Below are 26,966 nucleotides of genomic sequence, written 5' to 3' on the forward strand. Positions count from 1 at the left end.
AGCAGACGTACACATTCTCACACACAGGCCGAGTTTGTTGTTGCAGCCAGACAATCTTAAAGAGCCAGTGGGTCTGCCATGGATTTAATGGAGCTGTTCTTTGTCTGCCTTGGTGCTGCAGTCGTAGTCTTTTATGGAGTGAAAATGGTCCACTTCGCTAAGATGCTTTATCCCAGAGTTTGCTTCCCGCAGCCAGATTCCTTCTTTACATCAATGGGAGAGTGGGCAGGTGAGCTCTCTCTCTGTCTGTCTGTCTGTGTGTGTGTGTGTGTGTGTGTTTACCCAGAATAAATAACTGACATGCGCTGAAGTTACATTACTGATTATAAGTAACTTATTAGGAAGAAGAATCTGTAAACACGTTTCATGAGGTTTTAAAAACGAATGATGTAAATTCAGTCTTTCTATGAGCACTACATGACAAAGTCCTACTTCAGTCCCTGTTCCACCTTGTGGTCTCAACTTGCTTCTAAGGTATTGTACTGGATGTAATGAAATGTGGCAACTCGTGACCCCACTGTGCAAATTATACTGAAGAACAAAGAGTTATATCTGGAACGGGATAAAAGCCCATTATTAAAACATTTTCCAGATCTTTAAATGTCTGGGAAACACTCGATAAGGTCACTCACAGCTAGGTGGATCAGTAAGGAGGCTTTATAGAATATAGGTGGGTAAATGAAGGTTGTTTTTTTACACCACAGCTATCAATGCCATTTTATTATCACGTTGATGTTATGTTGACACATATTATCTGGCGGGGATGAAGTGTGTCATCTGACAGGGTCACCTGGGGAGATTATCGAACTGACTGACATAGAGCCCAGGAAAAGCAAGCATGATGTCTACACACTGTTAAGATACTTTAAACTAAGTGTAAACGGTGTATGGCAGGGGTCTTCAACCTTTTCCTACCCAGGCAAACCGGCGACCCAGGGACCTCCATCATATTATCCGGTGAATGATGATAAGTAATCAATATTTTGAAATGAAATTTGTCAATAATTTTTCATTATTTTGACCTGCCCACATTAACATTGAAAGAAGTGTAAACTCTTAACATACCTTTCTAGCTAATAGGCTAACTCCAAACTAGGGCTGTGACGATTATGGAATTTTAGGTCATTCTTAATTGTCATGAAAATGCATTACAAGCGCCATTTAAAAAAAAAAATATGTCCATCTTTGAAAGACATACCTAATGAATACAACACAGCTTTGGTGACACCAGTGTCTCAAAAAAAGAATGGTTTTGACTGTTTATAGAGCTTTTGGAAATGAAGCTTCCCCTTCAACTTTACCAATGTTATATACAAATTAAAAACTGCTATTGGTTAAACTTTATTTACTTGAATTTAATGTTGACTCCCCCTTCTCCTAAAATTAATGTATTAAGATGATTATTATACAATAATTGTGCCAGGCCTACTCCAAACATGTTCGCTAATTGCAGCTGTTTAGCTGGTTTAACAAAGGTTAGCAATATGTTGGCAAAAATGTAATTCCAAGTCAAGAAAGAGTGCCAGCAGACAGCGTAAATTTGCCATGACTGGTACTCACGGGTACTTTTTCAAAGCCTATGTCAGATACTCCAGTGAGTGTAATTTGCTCAATATTAGGAGGTGAAACAAAGTTATCATTAGAAAGAAGATATTCCCCTCTTTTCTACTGTTGGCAGAGAGGAAGAGGCAAAGGGAGAGGTTTCACTCTCGCCAAAATCTGTCCAAAACAAACCCAATGTGTTTTTATGGGTTTATTTTGGACCTAATCTTGTAGTCTGCCTTTTCGCCTTTGGGACAACGACTCTCATTGTTAGGGCGGAGACATAAGCATCTCGCCATTATATTATACTTTTTTTTTATGTATACAGTACCAGTCAAAAGTCTGGGCACCTACTCATTCAAGGGGTTTTCTACATTGTAGAATAATAGTGAAGACAAACTATGAAATAACACATGGAATCATGTACAGTGCCTTGCGAAAGTATTCGGCCCCCTTGAACTTTGCGACCTTTTGCCACATTTCAGGCTTCAAACATAAAGATATAAAACTGTATTTTTTTGTGAAGAATCAACAACAAGTGGGACACAATCATGAAGTGGATGACATTTATTGGATATTTCAAACTTTTTTAACAAATCAAAAACTGAAAAATTGGGCGTGCAAAATTATTCAGCCCCCTTAAGTTAATACTTTGTAGCGCCACCTTTTGCTGCGATTACAGCTGTAAGTCGCTTGGGGTATGTCTCTATCAGTTTTGCACATCGAGAGACTGAAATTTTTTCCCATTCATCCTTGCAAAACAGCTCGAGCTCAGTGAGGTTGGATGGAGAGCATTTGTGAACAGCAGTTTTCAGTTCTTTCCACAGATTCTCGATTGGATTCAGGTCTGGACTTTGACTTGGCCATTCTAACACCTGGATATGTTTATTTTTGAACCATTCCATTGTAGATTTTGCTTTATGTTTTGGGTCATTGTCTTGTTGGAAGACAAATCTCTGTCCCAGTCTCAGGTCTTTTGCAGACTCCATCAGGTTTTCTTCCAGAATGGTCCTGTATTTGGCTCCATCCATCTTCCCATCAATTTTAACCATCTTCCCTGTCCCTGCTGAAGAAAAGCAGGCCCAAACCATGATGCTGCCACCACCATGTTTGACAGTGGGGATGGTGTGTTCAGGGTGATGAGCTGTGTTGCTTTTACGCCAAACATAATGTTTTGCATTGTTGCCAAAAAGTTCAATTTTGGTTTCATCTGACCAGAGCACCTTCTTCCACATGTTTGGTGTGTCTCCCAGGTGGCTTGTGGCAAACTTTAAACAACACTTTTTATGGATATCTTTAAGAAATGGCTTTCTTCTTGCCACTCTTCCATAAAGGTTTGTGCAATATACGACTGATTGTTGTCCTATGGACAGAGTCTCCCACCTCAGCTGTAGATCTCTGCAGTTCATCCAGAGTGATCATGGGCCTCTTGGCTGCATCTCTGATCAGTCTTCTCCTTGTATGAGCTGAAAGTTTAGAGGGACGGCCAGGTCTTGGTAGATTTGCAGTGGTCTGATACTCCTTCCATTTCAATATTATCGCTTGCACAGTGCTCCTTGGGATGTTTAAAGCTTGGGAAATCTTTTTGTATCCAAATCCGGCTTTAAACTTCTTCACAACAGTATCCCGGACCTGCCTGGTGTGTTCCTTGTTCTTCATGATGCTCTCTGCGCTTTTAACGGACCTCTGAGACTATCACAGTGCAGGTGCATTTATACGGAGACTTGATTACACACAGGTGGATTGTATTTATCATCATTAGTCATTTAGGTCAACATTGGATCATTCAGAGATCCTCACTGAACTTCTGGAGAGAGTTTGCTGCACTGAAAGTAAAGGGGCTGAATAATTTTGCACGCCCAATTTTTCAGTTTTTGATTTGTTAAAAAAGTTTGAAATATCCAATAAATGTCGTTCCACTTCATGATTGTGTCCCACTTGTTGTTGATTCTTCACAAAAAAATACAGTTTTATATCTTTATGTTTGAAGCCTGAAATGTGGCAAAAGGTCGCAAAGTTCAAGGGGGGCGAATACTTTCGCAAGGCACTGTATCAAGTGTGCCCGATGCCGCCCCTCATCTCTGATTCTCCACTGGGTGGGCAATATCAATTGTGCCTATAGGCTATGTAGGGTGATCTCAATCAAATGACCCATACCCTATAGGCTATGTGGGGCATGCATGGAGAAGCACAGAGCAGTTATATTTCTAACATAGCTGCTGGGATAGTGTAAATAAAACTAGGCTGGATATTCCAACCCTGAGCCCCGGCCTGCTCTGCTCTTGCTGATCCCAAACTTTTTTGTGTGCTGGCTAACTAATGTCTGTGCTGTGTAGGCCTACGGTGGCCGTTCTGGAGGAAAGGCAACGGTTTCTTCTGTAAATAATTTGGGATTAGGCCTACTGTAGTCCAAATTGTCTTGCGTGCGGACTAGCCTATAGCCTATATAGGCTAGTCCGCGAAGATGAGGAGGAGGACCGGAGGTCAACTTTGATAGCTTGCTACTACTATAATTTATTTTATTAAAAACAATGTTTCTTGCCTATGATGTATTTATCAGAGTTATTGACCTCACAATAAACCAGATTCAAGTAACTTACATTGTGTTGCTGAAACTTGAAGCAGCAGCCGCGGCACAATCAATCGGAAATGGACAGCTCATGGTGCTGAAAGTAGTCAAATTCAAGTATGCATAATTAATTTAAACCATCTTCATTTTAATTAGACTTTACTAACAACAACAGGCCTTTATGTTGGAGCCTATTTCTTCCTATTTAAAAAAACAAGAGGTAGGCCTACGTGTTTGACAGATGAAATTAGGGCTGTTAAGTTAAAACCAAGACTCAAATTCAAATCAAATGTTATTTGTCACATGCGCCGAATACAACAGGTGAAATGCCTTGAAATGCTTACTTACAAGACCTTAACCAACAATGCAGTTCAAGAAATAGATTTAAGAAAATATTTACTAAATAAACTAAAGTTAAAAAAAATATACAAAATAAAAAAGTAACAACAAAATTACACAACGATAACTAGGCTAAATATTGGGGGTACCGGTACAGAGTCAATGTGCAGAGGTATAGGTTAGTCGAGGTAATTTGTAAAGTGACTATGGATACATAATAAACAGTGAGTAGCAGCGGTGTTTAAACAAGGGGGTGGGGGTCAATGTAAATAGTCCAGGTGGCAATTTGATTCATTGTTCAGCAGTCTTATGGCTTGGGAGCCCTTTGGTCCTAGACTTGGCGCTCCGGTACTGCTTGCCGTGCGGTAGCAGATAGTCTATGCCTTGGGTGACTGGAGTCTTTGACAATTTTTTGGGCCTTCCTCTGACACCGCCTAGAAAATACATAGATCCTGGATGTCAGGATCTACAGCTTGGCCCAAGTAATGTACTGGGCCGTACACACTAGCCTCTGTAGCGTCACACCAGGCGGTGATGCAACCGATCAGGATGCTCTTGATAGTGCAGCTGTCAAACTTTTTGAGGATCTGGGGACCCATGACAAATCTTGAGGGGGCATGAGAGGGTATGCCATAGGCCTACCATTTTATTAAAGAAAAGGACACAAAGCACAGGCCTACCCCTTGTTAGCTTAAGATTTTGAAGAAAATAAAACAGATCTGATTATATAAAGTGATCTATGACATTGCTCTGGTCCGCAATGCTTTATGCTAGAACCAAGCTGTAAAATACCTGGGAAAGACGTGACTGATGCATATGGGGATATCATTGTTTTGTTCTTTGACATTCAGAGGCTGAGCTACAACCTTCTATAGCCGGGAGACTAAAAGCATACTCAGCTTGGAAGTCAAATAATTCTGTCACCTATCAATCGATTTAAGCTATTCATTTTCTGTACAATGGAAGATGTTTAAACCCAGACAGTTTTTGGGGAAACATTTTCTCGTTAGGTTAAGCAACGGAGAAGAGTAGCCAGCAGTTAAAGCTTACATTTCCCTGAGTAAGTAGGTCTACTCTGTCTGGGGTGGAAAGGTGGCCCTACATTTTTAAAGTACCATGCTCCGATTCCTAAATATGTCTCAGATTGAATTATTTGCCAACAGGGACAGTTTCATTGCAAACAAGACACACTGATTTGGCATTAGAGAAATATGATAAGATGAACACACAGGCCAATCTCTCTGTCCATTCTTAGCCTGTTATTTCTGTAATTTGTGTGGTATTAAAAACAATTCTGCTAATATGTGAAATTATGGAGAATTGCATGAAATGTTTATAAAAAGCTATTTTATCTCGGACCTGCAAACACGATGATAGATTCATGCAATGCTTTAACTATAAAGGAGATATTTTCACCCCTACTCTTGTCCATGGTGGTCTGTGAACCCAGCAACCTAATGACTCGTAGCCCTGTGCTCTAAAAATTCCTGCGTTGCCATGTAAGGCTTACAGGACGAAGAACAGTTTCTAAAACTGCATATCTAAGGCTCTGGTCTGTCCAAGAAGTGAGGGTAAATGGTAGGCATGTTCTCTGCTATCCATTATGTTTTAATTATTGTTTTGGGTATAGGGGAGGGTCAATTATTTTTTCTCTCCAAGCATTCAGGGAGCGTTTATATCAAATATATTTTGCTGAAGGGAGGGCCACCCATTATAATTTCAGAGAGGTCTGATTTTTTCAATGTAACCCTTAATATAAATAACGTTCACTCCCTAATTTAGACCTGGAACACCAGGTGTGTGCAATTAATTATAGGTAGAACAGAAAACCAGCAGTACTCCGGACCTCATAAGGTTTTAATACCCCTGCCCGTGTAGCCTACGTGTGAAGTCTGCTGTATCAAATAAAATCACATTTTATAAGTCACGTGCCAAATACAACAAGTGTAGGTAGACCTTACAGTGAAATGCTTACTTATGAGCCCCTAACCAACAATGCAGTTTAAAAAAAAAAAACGGATAAGAGAGTAATTAAAGAGCAGCAGTAAAATAACAATAGCGAGACTATATACAGGGGGGGCACCGATACAGAGTCAATGTGCAGGGGCACCGGTGAGTTGAGGTGGTATGTACATGTAGGTAGAGTTATTAAAAGGGGGGGGGAGACGATGCAAATAGTCTGGGTAGCCATTTGACTAGATGTTCAGGAGTCTTATGGCTTTGGGGTAGAAGCTGTTTAGAAGCCTCTTGGACCTAGACTTGGTGCTCCGGTACCGCTTGTCGTACAGTAGCAGAGAGAACAGTTGCCATACCAGGCATGTTGACACACCAGCATGACATTTAAACCGAGGTCATCAATGATGGCCAGCCCTCTATGGGAGGCTGAAAGCACAGATAAATGTGAAGCATCCGCTTAGCGTTTCCACTCACTAACAAATATGGTATTGATAGGAAGCCCACTGGCCGACATTGGGAGAAGATGGAACGAGATGGATTTTGGCTGACATTTTGCACATATTCTCATCAATTAAACATTTAATCTCAATAAAGTTTTCTGTTCCCATACCTCAAATGTTATGAACAGAGTGGACTAAGTTTTGTAGACTTTGCCCTTTGCGAAAGTTTTTAAAAATAGTGTTGCACAGGCGAAATGCACAGGCGAATTGAGTTATTGCACATGGCGCACTTCAGAGTAGGCGTTCCCAAATAGAAATTTGCAGACATATGCTAGAATGTGCCAATAGGATCTCGCTAGCTCGTGCTTGGATCTGCCCACCTTCTTCCTTGTTCTGCCCACTATGACTCATTTGTTCCCATTGGATACAACAGGCTGTGGTCTATCTTGGTTTAGTTATACAAGTCTTTGCTGAAAATCTCGGAGTCACTTTCCTATCAGATCATCTTCTGGGCAACGCAAACAAAACACAGACACGGACACAAACACACACTGAAGGCTACACAAACATACACACAAACACAGACTGAAGGTTAAACAAACACATATCAACTTCCTGTGTTCCTGAGGCAGCAGTCTCCTGGTGTTACTGGGCCGTCTTCTCCTCTGAGCTGAGTTGTTCCGCCTCCAACAGTGCTAGCTAATGCTGTGGTGTTCTCTTTCACCGTGAAGGACCAACAATACCCAGCCTGACGGCCTCCTTTTTCCCAAGCTCCACTTTCATTCCATTCCAATCAAGTACATGGGAAAAAAAGCCTGTAGAACAGTATGTTCCGGGTGAATTATTCCTTTCTTTCCCCTTAACTTGGAGGAGTCTTTCCAACTCATTGGAAATCAAAGGAACATGAGTGTGTTTCTCTTTCCTTTCACAATCAAGCCTTTTTCAGTGTTAGGTTGGAGTGTGTGTAGCCTTCAATGTGTGGGTGTGTGTGTGTATTTCGTTGTGTAGTGTCCCATACCGTGTGATTTCTAATTTGACTGTGGGAGGTTTCTGGTGTGCTTTGCATCTGTTCTTACTTCAGCTCTCTGCCCTGAAGCGATGCAGGAGAAGACTAGTGTTAAGAGAAGAATAGACATTCCTAACACTGTACAGTCAGAGGCTAGATAACCACATCTTGCTATTGAGAGAGAAAGAGACACCGGCTAGCTTGGATAGCCCTGAGACCACTCAGCTCCAGCCAAACACCACAGCTTTCAGATGCTGCTGCCTTTGTTATAATAGGGTCACTAACCAATGCTCCCTTCAACACCCCTCCCTTCCCCTCAGAGAAGAACATTCCAGGGCTTTCGTGTTCCATTCGGTTCCATCTCGAAGGTTGTTATTCTGAACTTCTTTGTTCACTATCCACAGCTACAGCTACAGTGTGTGTCTGTGTGTGTGAAGTTTACCATGCGGTTGGCAGTGGGTGCTGCTGAGGGGAGAACGTCTCATAATAATGGCTGGAACTGAGCAAATGGAATGGCATCAAATACCTTGAAACCATTTCATACCATTCAGTCATTACCACAAGCCCATTCTCCCCAATTTAGGTGCAACCAACCTCCTGTGGTAGTTGGATTTTAACAGTGAGGAGGCAACGATGCAGAATTGTTTGTTCTTACCAGGGTGAGGCTAAAACAGCCGGCGAATTGTACAATTACTTACAAAAGAAAAGAAGAGGACTGAGCAACAAGGAACATAAACTGAATAAAAAAATGGGTTCAAAAGAAAACCCAGGCTCAATCATGCCTGAAAAACCTGTCAGCATACCAACCCGTTCCCGGTCCTGTCTCTCAAACAAGGAAATGACAGGGTTTAAATAGGACCCATCATTCATCAGCCAGTGAGAACAAGCCAATTGACATCATGATGAACTGGGACAGTTCATTTGGCATGGCCCAGTGCCCCGAGTGGGTGGAGTGACCAATGGAATGGCACCAGGCCATGCATTTACCAGGCCATGCATTTACCAGGCACCGGCCTGGTCTCATTTACTAGACGTAACAGTAAAAATAAATTCAGTGCACTCAAATTAGTATGATATGTTAGCTTGGTATGGTTACATAAAACAGAAGGTTACAAAAAACGAAAGAAGGGTCAGGCGTATAACTTGAATGTCTAGCAACCAAAATGTTGCGTGTTTGAATTTCATCACTGACAACTTTAGAGAGGGGGGGGGGGGGAATTCTATCAATTTAATCGTTTTTTTCCCCCCTACCATACCTACCCTGATTGGATAAACTAATGGACAACAATACTTCTACTGCTACTTACAGCTATTTTCTCTCACATCTACCGTACATGTAGTTAAATAATTATACATATGTTCCTAATTTCTTCTTTCTTCAAGTGCTGGATTTTCACCCACAGCAGCCAATCCACCATTATGATCTTAACTCCAACCCTCTAATGTTCACAGATTCACCCATCTTTCCCAGTATAATGTCATTTTGCTATTTCCATTTGCAATTACAGCCCTCCATTTCACTATGATGTCTTATGAGGGTCCTGAACCTCCCAATTTGTAGCATTTCTACTAATATTGCTCTAAAGAGAAATACTTTACCCAAGAGTATAATAATATTTCCCATTGACGGATCGTGGTTTTTCGGATCCCGTAACAATACAGTCTGCAGGTTGATCTGAACCCTGATATTATGACATAACAACCATGCCTGGACCTGACTCCAAAAACGAGCCACCGATTGACAGTACCAGAACATATGTTATATTGATTCTGTTTTCTCGCGGCAGAATCAATTTAAAGTAAATTTTATATATAGTAAATGTAAATCCGGTACGCTCAAATTAGTATGATATGTTACGTTTAGTATGGTTACAGTGCATTCGGAAAGTATTCAGACCCCTTGACTGTTTCCACATTGTTACATTACAGCCTTTATTCTAAAATGGATACAGAATTACAAAAATAATCCATCTGCACACTACCGAATAATGACAAAGCAAAAACAGGTTTTTAGAAATGCTATTAAAACATTTTAAACTGAAATATGACATTTACATGAGTATTCAGACCCTTTGCTCAGTACTTAGTTGAAGCACCTTTGGAAGTGATTACAACCTCGGGTCTTCTTGGTTATGACGCTACAAGCTTGGCACGCCTGTATTTGGGGAGTTTCTCCCATTTCTTCTCTGCAGATCCTCTAAAGCTCTGTCAGGTTGGATGGGGAGTGTCGCTGCACAGCTATTGTAAGGTCTCCAGAGATATTTGATCGGGTTCAAGTCCGGGATCTGGCTGGGTCACTCAAGGACATTCAGAGTATCATGACACAAGGCGAGACCCAGATGCTGACACAGGAGGCAGATGGTTGGAGTCTTACAATGTTTATTAATCCAAAAGTAGTAGGCAAGAGAATGGTTGTGGACAGGCAAAACCAGATCAGAGTCCAGGAGGTACAGAGTGGCAGACAGGCTTGAGGTCAGGGCAGGCAGAATGGTAAGGCAGGCAGGCACAGAGTCCAGAACAGGCAAGGGTCAAAACCGTGAGGACTAGAAAAAGGAGAAATGCAAAAAGCTGTAGAACGGGAAAAACACTGGTTGACTTGGAACATACAAGACTAACTGGCACAGAGAGACAGGAAACACAGGGATAAATACACTGGGGAAAATCAGCAACACCTGGAGGGGGTGGAGCCAATCACAAAGACAAGTGAAAACAGATCAGTGCGTGACACAGAGTCTTGTCCTGAAGCCACTCCTGCTATGTCTTGGTTGTGTGCATAGGGTCGCTGTCCTTTTGGAAGGTGAACTTTCGCCCCAGTCTGACACCAAGTGGATGAGCCTTTTACTAAGGAGTGGCTTCCGTCTCTACCATAAACACCTGATTGGTGGAGTGTGCAGAGACGGTTGTCCTTCTGGAAGGTTCTCCCATCTCCACAGAAGAACTCTAGAGCTCTGTCAGAGTAACGGTGTAGGAACAGTGGGTTAACTGCCTTGATCAAGGGCTAATTATAATGGGATATTGTGTGTAGATTGATTAAAAACTCTTTTTTTTTTATTTTAAAATCAATTTCAGAATAAGGCTGTAACTTAACAAAATGTGGAAAAAGTTGAGACTGGTGTTTTGCGGGTACTAATTAATGAAGCTGCCAGTTGAGGACTTGTGAGGCGCCTGTTTCTTAAACTAGACACTAATGTACTTGTCCTCTTTCTCAGTTGTGCACTAGGGCCAACCCCTCCTCTTTCTACTCTGGTTAAAGCCAGTTTGCGCTGTTCTGTGAAGGGAGTATTACACAACGTTGTACGAGATCTTCAGTTTCTTGGCAATCTCTCACATGTCATAGCCTTCATTTCTCAGAACAAGAATAGACTGACGAGTTTCAGAAGAAAGTTCTTTGTTTCTGGCCATTTCGAGCCTGTAATCGAACCCACAAATGCTGATGCAACTAGTCTAAAGAAGGCCAGTTTTATTTCTTCTTTAATCAGCACAACAGTAGAGGTGATGGCGGTAGTGTTAGTAGTGGTGGCGGTAGAGGTGGTGGCAGTAGTGCTAGTGGTGATGGCAGTGGTATTGGTTGTATTTCGAGACAGGCTTGAATAAGGTAAGTAGCCAATAGGCAGAGAGTAGCATAATTTGTCTGATTCTCTAATCATGTTAAAATGTTATGGGATACATTTTCTCCATTGTTTTTGGTGGTAGGCCACTCTGGAACGTCTATATTATGATCAAATAGCCACAGTATCCTACACTGTCTGAAACTGTAACTTAAAACAGGTACAGCCTCGGTGTTCACAGTAAACACCTGCTGGAAGTTACACAGAATTGGAGGGAACATTGCCTGAAGCTGTTTGAAACATCTTTGTTGGCCGTAAAAACTGGTCAACCTTAGGCTTATTAAAGCCCACAGCCCTTGTAAGACTGGTTGCTTGCGGTACTCGAACTGAAAGTTGAGGGTTGCACTTAAGCCACTGAACCAATCCACCCCTCCGTGCCCCTGTCCTTTCTTGAACCTTTGCTTGATTCCCATCCCCTCTGCCAGAACGAAGGCGAGTCTTCTCACGTCCCATGATGTTAAGCCAAATAGGGTTCTTTCCAATTGTTGAATGTGGTTGAGGTCACTTTCATATGTGGAAGAGAAGACTGGCACCCACCCATTTGGCTGAAGCCTGGATTTTTCACCTCCTTTCCTCGTTGCCGTAGTGCTCTTGATGGAATGTTGGGCACCCTGGCAGCTCCCTTTAAGATATGCCCATTTTCCATTACCTTCAGTGCATGCTGTGTTGACTCATTTCTTCAGTCTGTTTTCTTCTTGTATGTTCTCATCTGAAAATAAAAACATTGAATTATATTAGTAACTGTAAGGAACTGACCCTTAACCTAAGACCTGACCCTTAATCTAACAAATGGCCCCTAATCCTTACACCTAACTCCTAATCTAACAGATGGCCCTTAACCCTAACTACCCCACACAGGACTGTGTACCTTAAGACTAACCAGTTTCTTTCAAACCACATGACTTAAAGTATTATTATTGACTTATAGAGGGATAGATTTTAAAGCTCTCTCTTAAAAACGTAGCTAGCTATCTAGCTATATAACATAAAATGCTGTGTAAAATAACTAAACGGCTTTAGAGTAACATTAATTGTAAAGCTTTCTGTCAATAGTGGAAACATTTACAACTGCAATTACGATATCTTATTGAATGTATTTTACCTCAGATGATCTGGTAGTAAGGTTATACGTAGCTAGCTATCTAACGAACGTTATATGACAAAATGCTGTGTAAAGCAACTAAAAGACTATAAAGTAACATTAACTGTAAAGCTATCAGTCACTGGTGGAAACATTTACAACTGCAATTAATTATTATCTTTTTTGAATGTATTTTACCTCAGACGATCGGGTAGTAAGGTTGCGAGCTAGCTCTGCTAGCAGTTTATGCTAACTAGCTAGCTGGCTAGCATTTACTGCCAGTAAGGTTACTAACTAGAAAATTAGCATAAACTACCACTAACTGGGATAGTCATTGTCTAAATGACAGGTAGAAACACATCATAACCATATAGGGGTAACTAGCCCCTAGGGGCCAGTTACCCCCGACAAGGTGGAGGCGAGTTGCCACCAACACACTCATCCAACATATTACTAACTTTACTGAAAAATTATCTAAATGTTTCTCTCTAAACAAGTGGATTATTTATCGTAAGGCTTTCCTACTTGTACATCTAACTTCATTGGAATATATCTACAACTTTTTCACTTACAGAGCAGTGGCAGCCAGGGAAAGTGTTTGGTGACATCTCGTGTTGGGGGGGGGGCTAGTTAACCTCAGGGGACTAGTTACCCCCTAGTAATGGGGCAGCAGGTAGCCTAGTGGTTAGGGCATTGGGCCAGTAACCGAAAGGTTGCTAGATCAAATTCCCGAACTGACAAGGTTAAATCTGTCATTCTGCCCCCCCCTGAACAAGGCAGTTAACCCACTGTTCCTAGGCCATCATTGTAAATAAGAATGTGTTCTTAACTGACTTGCCTAGTTAAATCAAGGTTCAAAGAAGAAAAAAATAAAAAAAACATTGAAGTACACTTGGAGTCAGTGATGATGTGGTGTGTTGTCCTTTTAGAACTACACATACAACCTAATTTATAGAAGACTTCTATATCTGTCGTTTCCATTACACATGTTGCAATTATTTTTTTTGCGACTGCTTTTGTCGAATACAACTGGGTCAATGGAAACCTGCCTATTAATTGATTTATCAAGACGACTCCTCCACACTTGTCTCAAAGCAGAGCGAAATGATCATCTAGGTGACATGACTATTGGATATGACTTTGGGAGTTTCAGTATAAAACAGCAATTTGATACATGCCTTCAATTGCATTAGCCTACTTTATTCCAATAGTTTCATCATTCAGTTGATCACAATTTAGGTGAGTTTTCCAGTCTCTGTCACCCGCCTCTTCTGCATTGTTCTCAGCACCAGTTTAAATCAATATACTGTTTTTTAGAAATATGGCTCCTTTTCGGGTTAAAGCTAATTTAATATCTCTGATATTGGGCTGGGCTCGGGTTTCAGTTTACCGGGCTTGGATCAGACTTGGCTCTAACTTTCAGGCCCGATGAGAACACAACTTCCAAGTGGAGCAGTCCACCCATGCTGTGGTGCATGAAGCCTCTAGTGGTGGGAAATAGTACTGCCTGGATACTTCTATCAGTAGCAATGTGTAAAGATATTTTGCAGTGACATCCTATCCCATCTTGCTCTGTTGCAGTGGTCACTGGTGGGTCAGATGGGATAGGGAAGGCTTACGCCTTTGAGGTAAGTTACCATTGCTGTCTCTGAATGTGACTGTGGCTGTTCATGACATACCACCTGTCCATCCCTAACTGCCTATAGTTCTATCCCCCCCATGCAACACCAACTCCATGTGGTTCTATCCCCCCCATGCAACACCAACTCCATGTGGTTCTATCCCCCCCATGCAACACCAACTCCATGTGGTTCTATCCCCCCCATGCAACACTAACTCCATGTGGTTCTATCCCCCCGCGCAACACCAACTCCATTGGTTCTATCCCCCCCATGCAACACCAACTCCATGTGGTTCTATCCCCCCGTGCAACACCAACTCCATGTGGTTCTATCCCCCCCATGCAACACTAACTCCATGTGGTTCTATCCCCCTGTGCAACACCAACTCCATGTGGTTCTATCCCCCCATGCAACACCAACTCCATGTGGTTCTATCCCCCTGTGCAACACCAACTCCATGTGGTTCTATCCCCCCGTGCAACACCAACTCCATGTGGTTCTATCCCCCTGTGCAACACCAACTCCATGTGGTTCTATCCCCCCGTGCAACACCAACTCCATGTGGTTCTATCCCCCCGTGCAACACCAACTCCATGTGGTTCTATCCCCCTGTGCAACACCAATTCCATGTGGTTCTATCCCCCTGTGCAACACCAACTCCATGTGGTTCTATCCCCCCGTGCAACACCAACTCCATGTGGTTCTATCCCCCCGTGCAACACCAACTCCATGTGGTTCTATCCCCCCGTGCAACACCAACTCCATGTGGTTCTACCCCCGTGCAACACCAACTCCATGTGGTTCTATCCCCCTGTGCAACACTAACTCCATGTGGTTCTATCCCCCCCATGCAACACCAACTCCATGTGGTTCTATCCCCCTGTGCAACACTAACTCCATGTGGTTCTATCCCCCTGTGCAACACTAACAACATGTGGTTCTATCCCCCTGTGCAACACCAATTCCATGTGGTTCTATCCCCCTGTGCAACACTAACTCCATGTGGTTCTATTCCCCTGTGCAACACTAACTCCATGTGGTTCTATCCCCCTGTGCAACACCAATTCCATGTGGTTCTATCCACCTGTGCAACACTAACTCCATGTGGTTCTATCCACCTGTGCAACACCAACTCCATGTGGTTCTATCCCCCTGTGCAACACCAATTCCATGTGGTTCTATCCACCTGTGCAACACCAACTCCATGTGGTTCTGTCCCACCTGTCCATCACTAACTCCATGTGGTTCTATCCCCCTGTGCAACACCAATTCCATGTGGTTCTATCCACTTGTGCAACACTAACTCCATGTGGTTCTGTCCCACCTGTCCATCACTAACTCCATGTGGTTCTGTCCCACCTGTCCATCACTAACTCCATGTGGTTCTGTCCCACCTGTCCATCACTAACTCCATGTGGTTCTGTCCCACCTGTCCATCACTAACTCCATGTGGTTCTGTCCCACCTGTCCATCACTAACTCCAGTGGTTCTGTCCTACCTGTCCATCACTAACTCCAGTGGTTCTGTCCTACCTGTCCATCACGAACTCCAGTGGTTCTGTCCTACCTGTCCATCACGAACTCCATGTGGTTCTGTCCCACCTGTCCATCACTAACTCCATGTGGTTCTGTCCCACCTGTCCATCACTAACTCCATGTGGTTCTGTCCTACCTGTCCATCACGAACTCCAGTGGTTCTGTCCTACCTGTCCATCACTAACTCCATGTAGTTCTGTCCTACCTGTGCAGCTGGCAGGACGTGGGCTGAACGTGGTGATCCTGAGCAGAACCAAGGACAAACTGGACCGGGTGGCACTGGAGATAGGTGGGAGGAATTAACATACTTCTTCTTCTGGGATGAGCAACATTGTCTTTGAGGGTTAAGATCAGGAGTGTCAGACATACTGCTCGCAGGGGTTCAATCCATCCCGAGGATGGTTTGTGTAAAAACATATATTGTTTTTGAAATTATAATGGACCTACATTTAAAGAGTTTCTTGACTGTTTCCAGCTCTCTAATAATCACGGAAATTAAAGCTACACCGTCAGGGTCGAATTTCCAAAAACGATGGATATAGGACTATTTTTACACACTTTGACAGCGAGGAAATATAACACATATTCGGTGCAGCCCTCCGGACCTCGATGAAGACCATATGCGCCCCCCGGTGCATAATGAGTTCGACACCCCTGGTTTAGATGTTAGGTCAATGTATCTCTGGAACTTCATTTTGTGACCTTTCTCTTTCACAGGAGAAACCACGGGGCAGAAAGTGAAAGTGATCGTTGCTGATTTCACTGAGGATGACATGTATGAACACATTGAGGAGAACCTGAAAGGCTTAAATATCAGTGTATTAGGTGCGCGCTGTCCTTCATTATTACTCCTCGTTATATTTACTGATCTCTAAAAATAGTAACCTATCCTATCCCAATAACCTATCCCAATGACAGCTGCCGAGTGGCATTAACCTGGTCTTATCCAATTCATGCAGTGAACAACGTGGGGATTCTGCCTAGTCATATTCCCTGCAAGTTCCTGCAGACTAAGGACCTGGAACAGGTGAGAGGAGACATACAATATTGGTTCACCTACAGATGTAGGATCTTCATTTGAGCCAGTTTGATACAGCAGGAAAATAATCCTTTAGCAACAGGAAATGTGAATTATTTTGTGTATTATAATTAATATACATTTTTGTAAGGGCTGATGCATTTGACGTTAGGGCAAATCAAGTCTGAAATGTTCAATTGGAAATTACAAACTTTAGAAGCCTTTTAAACCTTGAATACACTACAAGTTTGCAATTCCTGCTATGCACAAATGTTATTTTCAACAAAAGAGTGATCAAATTAAGATCTCGTCCTCGTACCTCACCTGTCCTCTTACCTGTTCCTCACACTCCCCTTTCCTCTCGCCCCACCTCACCTTTATCCAACGCGCTGTGTGACAAAGTGGAGGCTACTGAGGAGAGGATGGCTCATAATAATGTCTGGAATGGAGTCAATGGAATGGTATCAATGACATGGAGATCACGTGTTTGATACCATTCCATTAACTCCATTCCAGACATTATTATGAGCTGTCCTCCTTTCAGCAGCTTCCACTGCTGGAATGGAATAAATGAAACTGTATTCAACAGATCAAACATTGAAACCACGTTTGACTCCATTCCATTGATTTCATTCCAGCCTCTACAATGAGCCCGTCCTCATATAGCTCCTCCCACCAGGCTCCACTGGTGTGATGTCATAATATGCCAGTTATTACGTTGATGTTGATCCACCTCAAGAATTGCACTTGCATTTGGCGAAAGGCTCGTGACACACATACTCAGGCTGACTGGCTCTCGTTCAGACAAATGAGAAATAAGTGAACTCAGGCTGTCAGGAAGGCCAAAGTTAGTTACTTTAAGGATCAGTGCTCTCTCTGTGGGTCTAACCCCAAGAAGTTCTGGAAATGGTTAAAGACCTGGAGAATAAACCCTCCTCCTTACTGCTGCCCATGTCCCTTAATGTTGATGATGTGGTTGTTACTGACAAGAAGCACATGGCTAAGCTCTTTAATCACCACTTCATTAAGTCAGGATTCCTAATTGACTCAGCCATGCCTCCTTGCCCGTCCAACATTTCCTCATCTCCCACCCATTCTAATGCGACTAGCTCCGACGCTCCTCCCTCTTTTTCCCCTGCCCCGCTAGAACGTTTCTCCCTGTAGGTGGTCAGTAAGTCCGAGGTGCTAAAGGAGCTCCTAAACTTGACCCCCAAAAAACATCTGGGTCAGATGGTTAAGACGCTTTCTATCACCGCCAAGCCTGTCTCTCCTCTCTGGGGAGGTTCCCATTGCTTGGAAGGCAGCCACAGTTTGTGCTTTATTTAAGGGGGTGATCAAGCTGATCCTAACTGTTATAGGCCTATTTCTATTTTGCCCTGTTTATCAAAAGTGTTGGAAAAACTTGCCAATAATCAACTGACTGGCTTTCTTGATATCTTTAGTATTCTCTCTGGTATGAAATCTGGTTTGCGGCCAGGTTATGGATGTGTCACTGCCTGTCACCAAGGGAGTACCCCAAGGCTCGATCCTAGGCCCCACGCTCTTCTCAATTTACATCAACAACATAGCTCAGGCAGTAGGAAGCTCTCTCATCCATTTAGCTACAGTCTTATACTCAGCTGGCCCCTCCCCGGATGTTGTGTTACATGCTCTACAACAAAGCTTTCTTAGTGTCCAACAACCCTTAACCTTGTTCTGAACAACTCCAAAGCAAAGGTCATGATTACAGGTGTGATTACTACCTCTCATGGCTTAGAGCTTGAGGTAGTTAACTCATACAAGTTCTTGGGAGTATGGCTAGACGGTACATTGTCAGCACATATCAAAGCTGCAGACTGAAGTTAAATCTAGACATGGTTTCCTCTATTGTAATCACTCCTCTTTCACACCAGCTGCCAAACTAACCCCGATTCAGATGACCATGCTAGATTACGGAGACGTAATTTATAAATCGGCAGGTAAGGGTGCTCTTGAGCAGCTAGATGTTCTTTATCATTCGGCCATGAGATTTGCCACCAATGCTCCTTAAAGGACACATCACTGCACTCTATACTCCTCTGTAAACTGGTCATCTCCGTATACCCGTCACACGACCCACTGGTTGATGCTTATTTATAAAACCCTCTTAGGCCTCACTCCCCTCTATCTGAGATATCTACTGCAGCCCTCATCCTCCACATACAACACCCATTCTGCCAGTCACATTCTGTTAAAGGTCCCCAAAGCACACACCCCTGGGTCGCTCGTCTTTTCAGTTCGCTGCAGCTAGTGACTGGAATGAGCTGCAACAAACACTCAAGCTGGACAGTTTTATCTCAATCTCTTCATAGAATCAATCATGGACACTCGTACTGACAGTTGTGGCTGCTTTGCGTAATCTATTGTTGTCTCTACCTTCTTGCCCTTTGTGCTGTTGTCTGTGCCCAATAATGTTTGTACTGTGTTTTGTGCTGCTACCATGTTGTGTTGCTACCATGCTGATGCTGTGTTGCTGCCTTGCTCTGCTGTTGTCTTAGTTGTCTCTTTATGTAGTTCTGTGTTATCTCTCGTTGTGAAGTGTGTTTTGCCCTATATTTTTATTTAATTTAATTTACTTTGAATCCCAGCCTCTGTCCCCGCGGGAGGCCTTTTGCTTTTTGGTAGGCTGTCATTGTAAATAAGAATTTGTTCTTAACTGACTTGCCTAGTTGAATAAAATAAAAAATAAAATGTTACCTGTGGATGACAAGGAAGGAAAGAGGAACACACTTCACATTTTTTTTTTTTTTGTTCTTCCAGAGAATTACAAAAGTGATCAACTGCAATGTAAAAGCCTTGGTCAAGGTGGGTAGATATTGAAGCCCATCAGTGGAGTTTATGCTTAAAGGGATACTTTGGGATTTTGGCAATGAGGCCCGTTATCTACTTCCCCAGATGAACTCATGGATATGTCTTTTGAAGGAAGTTGCTGACTAGTGCTAGCACAATTACTAACTAACACATTCTCATTTACAGCAACAACCTGGGGAATAATTACAGGGGAGAGGATGAATGAGCCATTTGTAAACTGGGGATGATTATGTGACCATGATGGTATGAGAGCCAGATTGGAAATTTAGCCAGGACACTAGGATTAACACCTAGCTTTTTCCCCTTTATCAATCTACACATAATACCCCATAATGCCAAAGCAAAAACTGGACCATACATTTTTTGCAAATGTATTAAAAATTTAAAATAAACTGAATAAGTTGCATAAGTTTTCAGACCCTTCACTCAGTACTTTGTTGAAGCCCCTTTGTCAGCAATTACAGCCTTGGGTATGACGTTACAAGCTTGGCACACCTGTATTTGTGGAGTTTCTCCCAATAGAACAAGCAGGTGACAATTTTACGGGCTTTTATCAGCACAAAATCACTGAGGGAGCAGGCCCGACATCTCAAGCAAAATAATAAAATCATCAACTGATTTCCAACTGCCTTTTTGACTGCTTGCATATCAACCCATATTCATATTGTCATTATTGCTTATGTGATGATTTTCACTATTATCAAGCACACTTGGCACTTGTAATGATGTTTAGGCTACTGATGTTTTTGTCGTTTGACCACACATCTTGCTGACCTTGCACTTGGTGGTTGGGGTATTTATTTGCACTTTGTCATTGTAAAAAGAAGCTGATACCGGGTTCCAACACCAACGCTTACAGTTAATAGTTGTAACAAAGGCACTCCACGAATACAATTTATTGAACTCTTAATATTATAAGAAACAAATCAAAAATGACGGTCTAGATCCAAATAGGAGGTCCTGTGAGCAAGAAAGCGTTCCCCTCTGTGGAAATCACATGCCTGTCCAGGGCGCCGGCCCTGCTTCTGACTCATTGCCAAAATCCCGAAGTATCCCTTTAATTAAGTGTCTTTGTTTTTAACCGACTTGTCTTTGTTCCACAGATGTGCCAAATAGTCCTGCCAGGGATGGAGAAGAGGTGTTTTTGGAGAGGTTTTCCTCAAGCCAATATTTGAGACTTCACATTGTCAATTAAATCAAAAGTCCAGTTTATTTATACTGAGACTATAATTAGTCTAATCTAAAATCCTGTTAATTACTGGATGAACATATGTTGATGAATGTCAGGAGAGGAGAACCTGAGTAATCCTGACTGTCTAATTCCTCTGCAGAGGGAAGGGAGTGATCGTGAACATCTCCTCTGGTGTGGCCAGTGTTCCCTCCCCCATGTACACCATGTACTGTGCATCAAAGGCTAGTACAGACCTGCTATCTCTTTCTAAGCACAGGATGATCAGTCGGTTGTACGCGATGCTTCTGGAATTAGTAGTTTCTATAACAAATAATAAAAGTGATCTCAATGTTTCTGCCTTGCTGTCTTTGTACAGGTGTTTGTGGAGAGGTTCTCTCAAGGTCTGCAGGCTGAATATAAAGCAAACAGAGTCATGATACAGGTGCAGTGACGCATCAGGGTGCATGGATCTATTTTACATTCATATAAAAGGGGGAGGGCACTCAAATCGTTTGTACATGCATTGACTGTGTATGTTGGCTTATTCATCCCCCTGTCTCACCTGTAACTATTCCCCAGGTCATTGCTGTAAATCAGAATGTTTTCTCAGTCAACTTACCTGGTAAAATAAGGGTAGAATAAATAAATACAAATTGTATTCATTGGTTTGTACAGCAACGTGAATGTGAATTCAGGAGGAGAGCTAAATCAAGAATTGAAAAATCATAAGGGAAATAAATGGCATTTTACTATTCTTGAATTTTAAGGTAAATTCACTTCCCCACTTGACTGAATTGAAATGGAACTGGCCTCAACACTGTCTGCTCTATATGTCTGCTTTGCTCTGTTTCTCTCCTGTGTCTCTGTGTCCAGGCAGTGGCTCCATTTGGGGTGTCCACCCCAATGACGGGTTACCAGAAGTCCAACATGGTGACCCTGACAGCGGAAGACTTTGTCAGGACATCCCTGGAGTACCTCCAAGCCGGGGACAAGACCTACGGCAGCATCTGTCACACAGTACTGGTAAAACACATCAGAACATTTACACATATGGAAAGGTGGAGGAGTATTTACCTTGTTTTCAGTCATTGAAACAGGTGTGTGCTGTGTGTTGTCTCTACAGGGTTGGATGGTACAGGCTGTTCCTCTGCAGATCCTCCACAGTGAGACCATGCAGGACAGTCTACTGGAGTATGTGAAGAAAAGAGTGGGGACATAGGTCATAGGAGATCAACACATGCATTATGTTATCATCATGTACTGTATGCATGTCTGTAAATAAGATATGATGCCTTTTACAGTGCCTTGCGAAAGTATTCGGCCCCCTTGAACTTTGCGACGTTTTGCCACATTTCAGGCTTCAAACATAAAGATATAAAACTGTATTTTTTTTGTGAAGAATCAACAACAAGTGGGACACAATCATGAAGTGGAACAACATTTATTGGATATTTCAAACTTTTTTAACAAATCAAAAACTGAAAAATTGGGCGTGCAAAATTATTCAGCCCCTTTACTTTCAGTGCAGCAAACTCTCTCCAGAAGTTCAGTGAGGATCTCTGAATGATCCAATGTTGACCTAAATGACTAATGATGATAAATACAATCCACCTGTGTGTAATCAAGTCTCCGTATAAATGCACCTGCACTGTGATAGTCTCAGAGGTCCGTTAAAAGCGCAGAGAGCATCATGAAGAACAAGGAACACACCAGGCAGGTCCGAGATACTGTTGTGAAGAAGTGTAAAGCCGGATTTGGATACAAAAAGATTTCCCAAGCTTTAAACATCCCAAAGAGCACTGTGCAAGCGATAATATTGAAATGGAAGGAGTATCAGACCACTGCAAATCTACCAAGACCTGGCCGTCCCTCTAAACTTTCAGCTCATACAAGGAGAAGACTGATCAGAGATGCAGCCAAGAGGCCCATGATCACTCTGGATGAACTGCAGAGATCTACAGCTGAGGTGGGAGACTCTGTCCATAGGACAACAATCAGTCGTATATTGCACAAATCTGGCCTTTATGGAAGAGTGGCAAGAAGAAAGCCATTTCTTAAAGATATCCATAAAAAGTGTTGTTTAAAGTTTGCCACAAGCCACCTGGGAGACACACCAAACATGTGGAAGAAGGTGCTCTGGTCAGATGAAACCAAAATTGAACTTTTTGGCAACAATGCAAGACGTTATGTTTGGCGTAAAAGCAACACAGCCATCACCCTGAACACACCATCCCCACTGTCAAACATGGTGGTGGCAGCATCATGGTTTGGGCCTGCTTTTTTTCAGCAGGGACAGGGAAGATGGTTAAAATTGATGGGAAGATGGATGGAGCCAAATACAGGACCATTCTGGAAGAAAACCCGATGGAGTCTGCAAAAGACCTGAGACTGGGACGGAGATTTGTCTTCCAACAAGACAATGATCCAAAACATAAAGCAAAATCTACAATGGAATGGTTCAAAAATAAACATATCCAGGTGTTAGAATGGCCAAGTCAAAGTCCAGACCTGAATCCAATCGAGAATCTGGAAAGAACTGAAAACTGCTGTTCCATCCAACCTTACTGAGCTTGAGCTGTTTTGCAAGGAGGAATGGGAAAAAATTTCAGTCTCTCGATGTGCAAAACTGATAGAGACATACCCCAAGCGACTTACAGCTGTAATCGCAGCAAAAGGTGGCGCTACAAAGTATTAACTTAAGGGGGCTGAATAATTTTGCACGCCCAATTTTTCAGTTTTTGATTTGTTAAAAAAGTTTGAAATATCCAATAAATGTCGTTCCACTTCATGATTGTGTCCCACTTGTTGTTGATTCTTCACAAAAAAATACAGTTTTATATCTTTATGTTTGAAGCCTGAAATGTGGCAAAACGTCGCAAAGTTCAAGGGGGCCGAATACTTTCGCAATGCACTGTAAATAACTTTTTCACATGTATGTATTTCTAAAACAAGAGGACTGTAAAAGGCATTTTTAACTCATACTTCTAGTAAGTTGAACTCAAAATCAATGTTTATGTGATACTGACTGAAAATGAGAAGTCACACCAACCTTTCCCAGCATGCTCTGCTGTGGGTCGATATTTTGGAATCTGTGTTTTTTAATGTACATTGAGTGATTGATTGATTAATCTTATACTACACAAAGATAAATAACATACATTTTTATAAACTAATCCAATAATTTAGTTTGAATTTTTAACTTCTTACTGAAATGGTTGTTCCAGTTTAAATGGCTTAGGCAGTCTCCTCCCATTGTTCCTAACCCTGGCAGTTATTATCAGGTTGCGGGTGAATACAAATGTTAACTGTTGGATAGCCTAACAGGCTGGATTCCAATAGAAATTACAGCATAATGTGACTTGCAGGTACAGGACAAAATGCAGGTAAATTTCCCCCGTTGGAAGATTCCTGGAAATCCTTCAACCAAATCTGGGAATTTTGGGAAAGTTATCAGCATTCTGCAACCCTACTTGAAGGACTGATGTGGCCTGTAAACCATGAGTTTCAGGCCACTGTATAAGGGTATATAAAATAAGGTCTTGTAATGTATTGTCATAAAATTTTTAATTAATATCATAACATTTGCCTAGGAACTCAGTTGTTGAAGACCACAAGACTTAAAGTGAATGAATTCAACAACCATATCTCTGTCACTAACAAATACAGTCATGGGTGGTAACTCTATAATTCATTTGAAAAGGCAAGGCACACTAGGAAATTATATTTAACATTTTCAAGCTGATATAACTCAAATCTGGACCCCCTACAGGGTCACAGTGACTATTGGTTTGAATAATTACTATAAATTCACTTTATGTAACTGTACTCAGATATATTTAGTGCAACAGGTTTCCTCAAAAGTTTTACAGTGAGAGAAGAGGAGGCCGGTGGCACTGGTGTCTTACTGGGCCAATCAACTACGTAAACGTATGTCTCATGTTTCAACCGCTCTCGGAGCTCTAAGCTAAAGCTTTTTGAGTGTAGTTAACTAACTGTTTTGTATTTACTGATTTATATTTGACCTGTTACCGCTAGCGGAACATCTCGATAACATCCGGTGAAATTGCAGAGTGCGAAATTCTAATTAAATTATTATATATATTTAACTGTCATAAAATCACAAGTGCAATACACCAAAATAAAGCTTAACTTCTTGGTAATCCAGCCGCCGTGTCAGATTTCAAAAAGGCTTTATGGCGAAAGCAAACCATGCGATTATCTGAGGACAGCGCCCCATCATACAAATGCATGACAAACATATTTAATCCAGGGAGGTGCGACACGAAAGTCAGAAATAACGATATAATTCATGCCTTACCTTTGAAGATCTTCTTCTGTTGGCACTCCAAAATGTCCCAGAAACATCACAAAAGGTCCCTTTGTTTGATAAATTCCTTCTTTATGTCCCCAAATTGTTTGATTCAGAAATACACCGGTTCCAACTCGCCCAACATGACTACAATTGATCTAATAAGTTACCTGTAAACTTGGTCCAAACATTTCAAACAACTTTCCTAATCCAACCTTAGGTATCCTAAAACGTAAATAATCGATAAAATTTAAGACGGAATATACTGTGTTCAATAGCGGATCAAATCAACGTGGAGCGAGCTCCAGGTCCCGCGCAACAAACAATAGAGTCCACTTGGCTTGACACTCACACTGAACCACCCTACTTCTTCATTTCTCAAAAGAAAAACATCAACCAATTTCTAAAGACTGTTGACATGTAGTGGAAGCCATAGGAACTGTAACCAGATGCCTCATGAATATAGTTTCCCATAGAAAACCATTTGAAAACACAGTGACCTCAAAAAAAACAAATCCTGGATGGTTTGTCCTCGGGGTTTCGCCTGCCAAATAAGTTCTGTTATACTCACAGACATTATTTTAACAGTTGTATAAACTTTAGAGTGTCTATCCAAATCTACCAATTATATGCATATCCTAGCTTCTGGGCCTGAGTAACAGGCAGTTTACTTTGGGCACGCATTTCATCCGGAGGTGATTATAGTTTCTAAGTAAGGTGGGCTTTGCTAAACTCAAATATTTCAAGTATTGCAACTTATACTTATTAATTGACTCCCGAGCGGCGCAGTGGTCTAAGGAACTGCATTGCTGTGCTACAGGCGTCACTACAGAATGTGGTTTGATCCCAGGCTGTGATGCAGGGAGACTCATGAGGTGGCGCACAATTGGCCCAGCGTCGTCCGGGTTAGGGGAGAGTTTGGCCGGCTGGGATGTCCTTGTCCCATTGTGCTCTAGCGACTACCTGTGGCTGGCCGGGCAGATGCATGCTGTCGCCGGTTGTACTGTGTTTTCTCTGACACGTTGGTGCGGCTGGGTTAAGTGAGCAGTGTGTCAAGAAGCAGTGCGGCTTGGCAGGTTCGTGTTTCGGGGGACACATGGCTCTCGACCTTTGTCTCTAGCGAGTTTGTACAGGAGTTGCAGCGTTGGGACAAGACTAACTACCAATTGGGGAGAAAATAAAAGTGCCTTTGACATTAAAACATGATGTAGTGCTCACTTCCCCATATTGACTACATTTATTTCGTGTTTTTATGTATAGAGAAATCAAAATAACCATTGTAAGTTGACTTACATGAAAAATGTAAGTATACCTTACTCAATTTTTTTACATTTGTATTACTCATATGATGTTGTACTCCACACTTCAGCTATTTAAGTTTCTTAACTAAATTGTTTTGAGGTAATCAGTTTCCTAAAAATGTTTAAGTAGCCAGAACTTATCCGGTTTTACAGTGCAGGAAATGTATACTATTTTGAGAATATTTCAGCAAAGTGGCAATAAAACATTCAATACTTGCCAAACAACCATGGGCTTTTAGATTCTGTCTCTACTGTATTCTGAAATAAACTTGGAAAGTATTGGCATGTATTTGAAAACACTAACATACACTCACTCACTCTAGTCAGAACTAAGAAACTCAGACATGTTCAACTTGCTAACTGGCTGTAGTTATACACGTGCCATGTTCAACCAGTTAGCAAGTCAAACATTTCAGAGTTTCCTATTTCCGACTAGCATGTGAATGCGGCATTCACCCAGGTATTTGAATATAGTATTTCAAATACGTTTTCGTAGGGGATCATTTTCCAATTGGGAGACAGTGCTGTGTATGTGTGTGTGTGTGTGTGTGTGTGTATATGCGTATGTAGATAAAATAGGAACTTGTCCTTCATGGTGTGTGGAGGCCTACAGAACACCTATTGAAGAAGAGGATATCTC

General features: G+C 42.0%; 1 protein-coding gene across 1 annotated transcript; it reads left to right on the top strand.

Moving 5' to 3' along the window:
• Positions 1 to 26,548, top strand: LOC139411117 (hydroxysteroid (17-beta) dehydrogenase 3). The gene is made up of 11 exons (XM_071156986.1): positions 1 to 229; positions 14,123 to 14,169; positions 15,912 to 15,987; positions 16,416 to 16,523; positions 16,658 to 16,725; positions 19,495 to 19,539; positions 20,649 to 20,683; positions 20,877 to 20,958; positions 21,093 to 21,158; positions 21,590 to 21,739; positions 21,840 to 26,548. The coding sequence occupies exons 1-11, from the start codon at positions 79 to 81 to the stop codon at positions 21,933 to 21,935; spliced, it is 924 nt and encodes a 307-aa protein (XP_071013087.1). The 5' UTR covers positions 1 to 78; the 3' UTR covers positions 21,936 to 26,548.
• The last annotated feature ends 418 nt before the right edge of the window (positions 26,549 to 26,966 follow it).

Source organism: Oncorhynchus clarkii, chromosome 6 (genome assembly GCF_045791955.1).
Source record: "Oncorhynchus clarkii lewisi isolate Uvic-CL-2024 chromosome 6, UVic_Ocla_1.0, whole genome shotgun sequence".
NCBI classification, from domain to species: domain Eukaryota; kingdom Metazoa; phylum Chordata; class Actinopteri; order Salmoniformes; family Salmonidae; genus Oncorhynchus; species Oncorhynchus clarkii.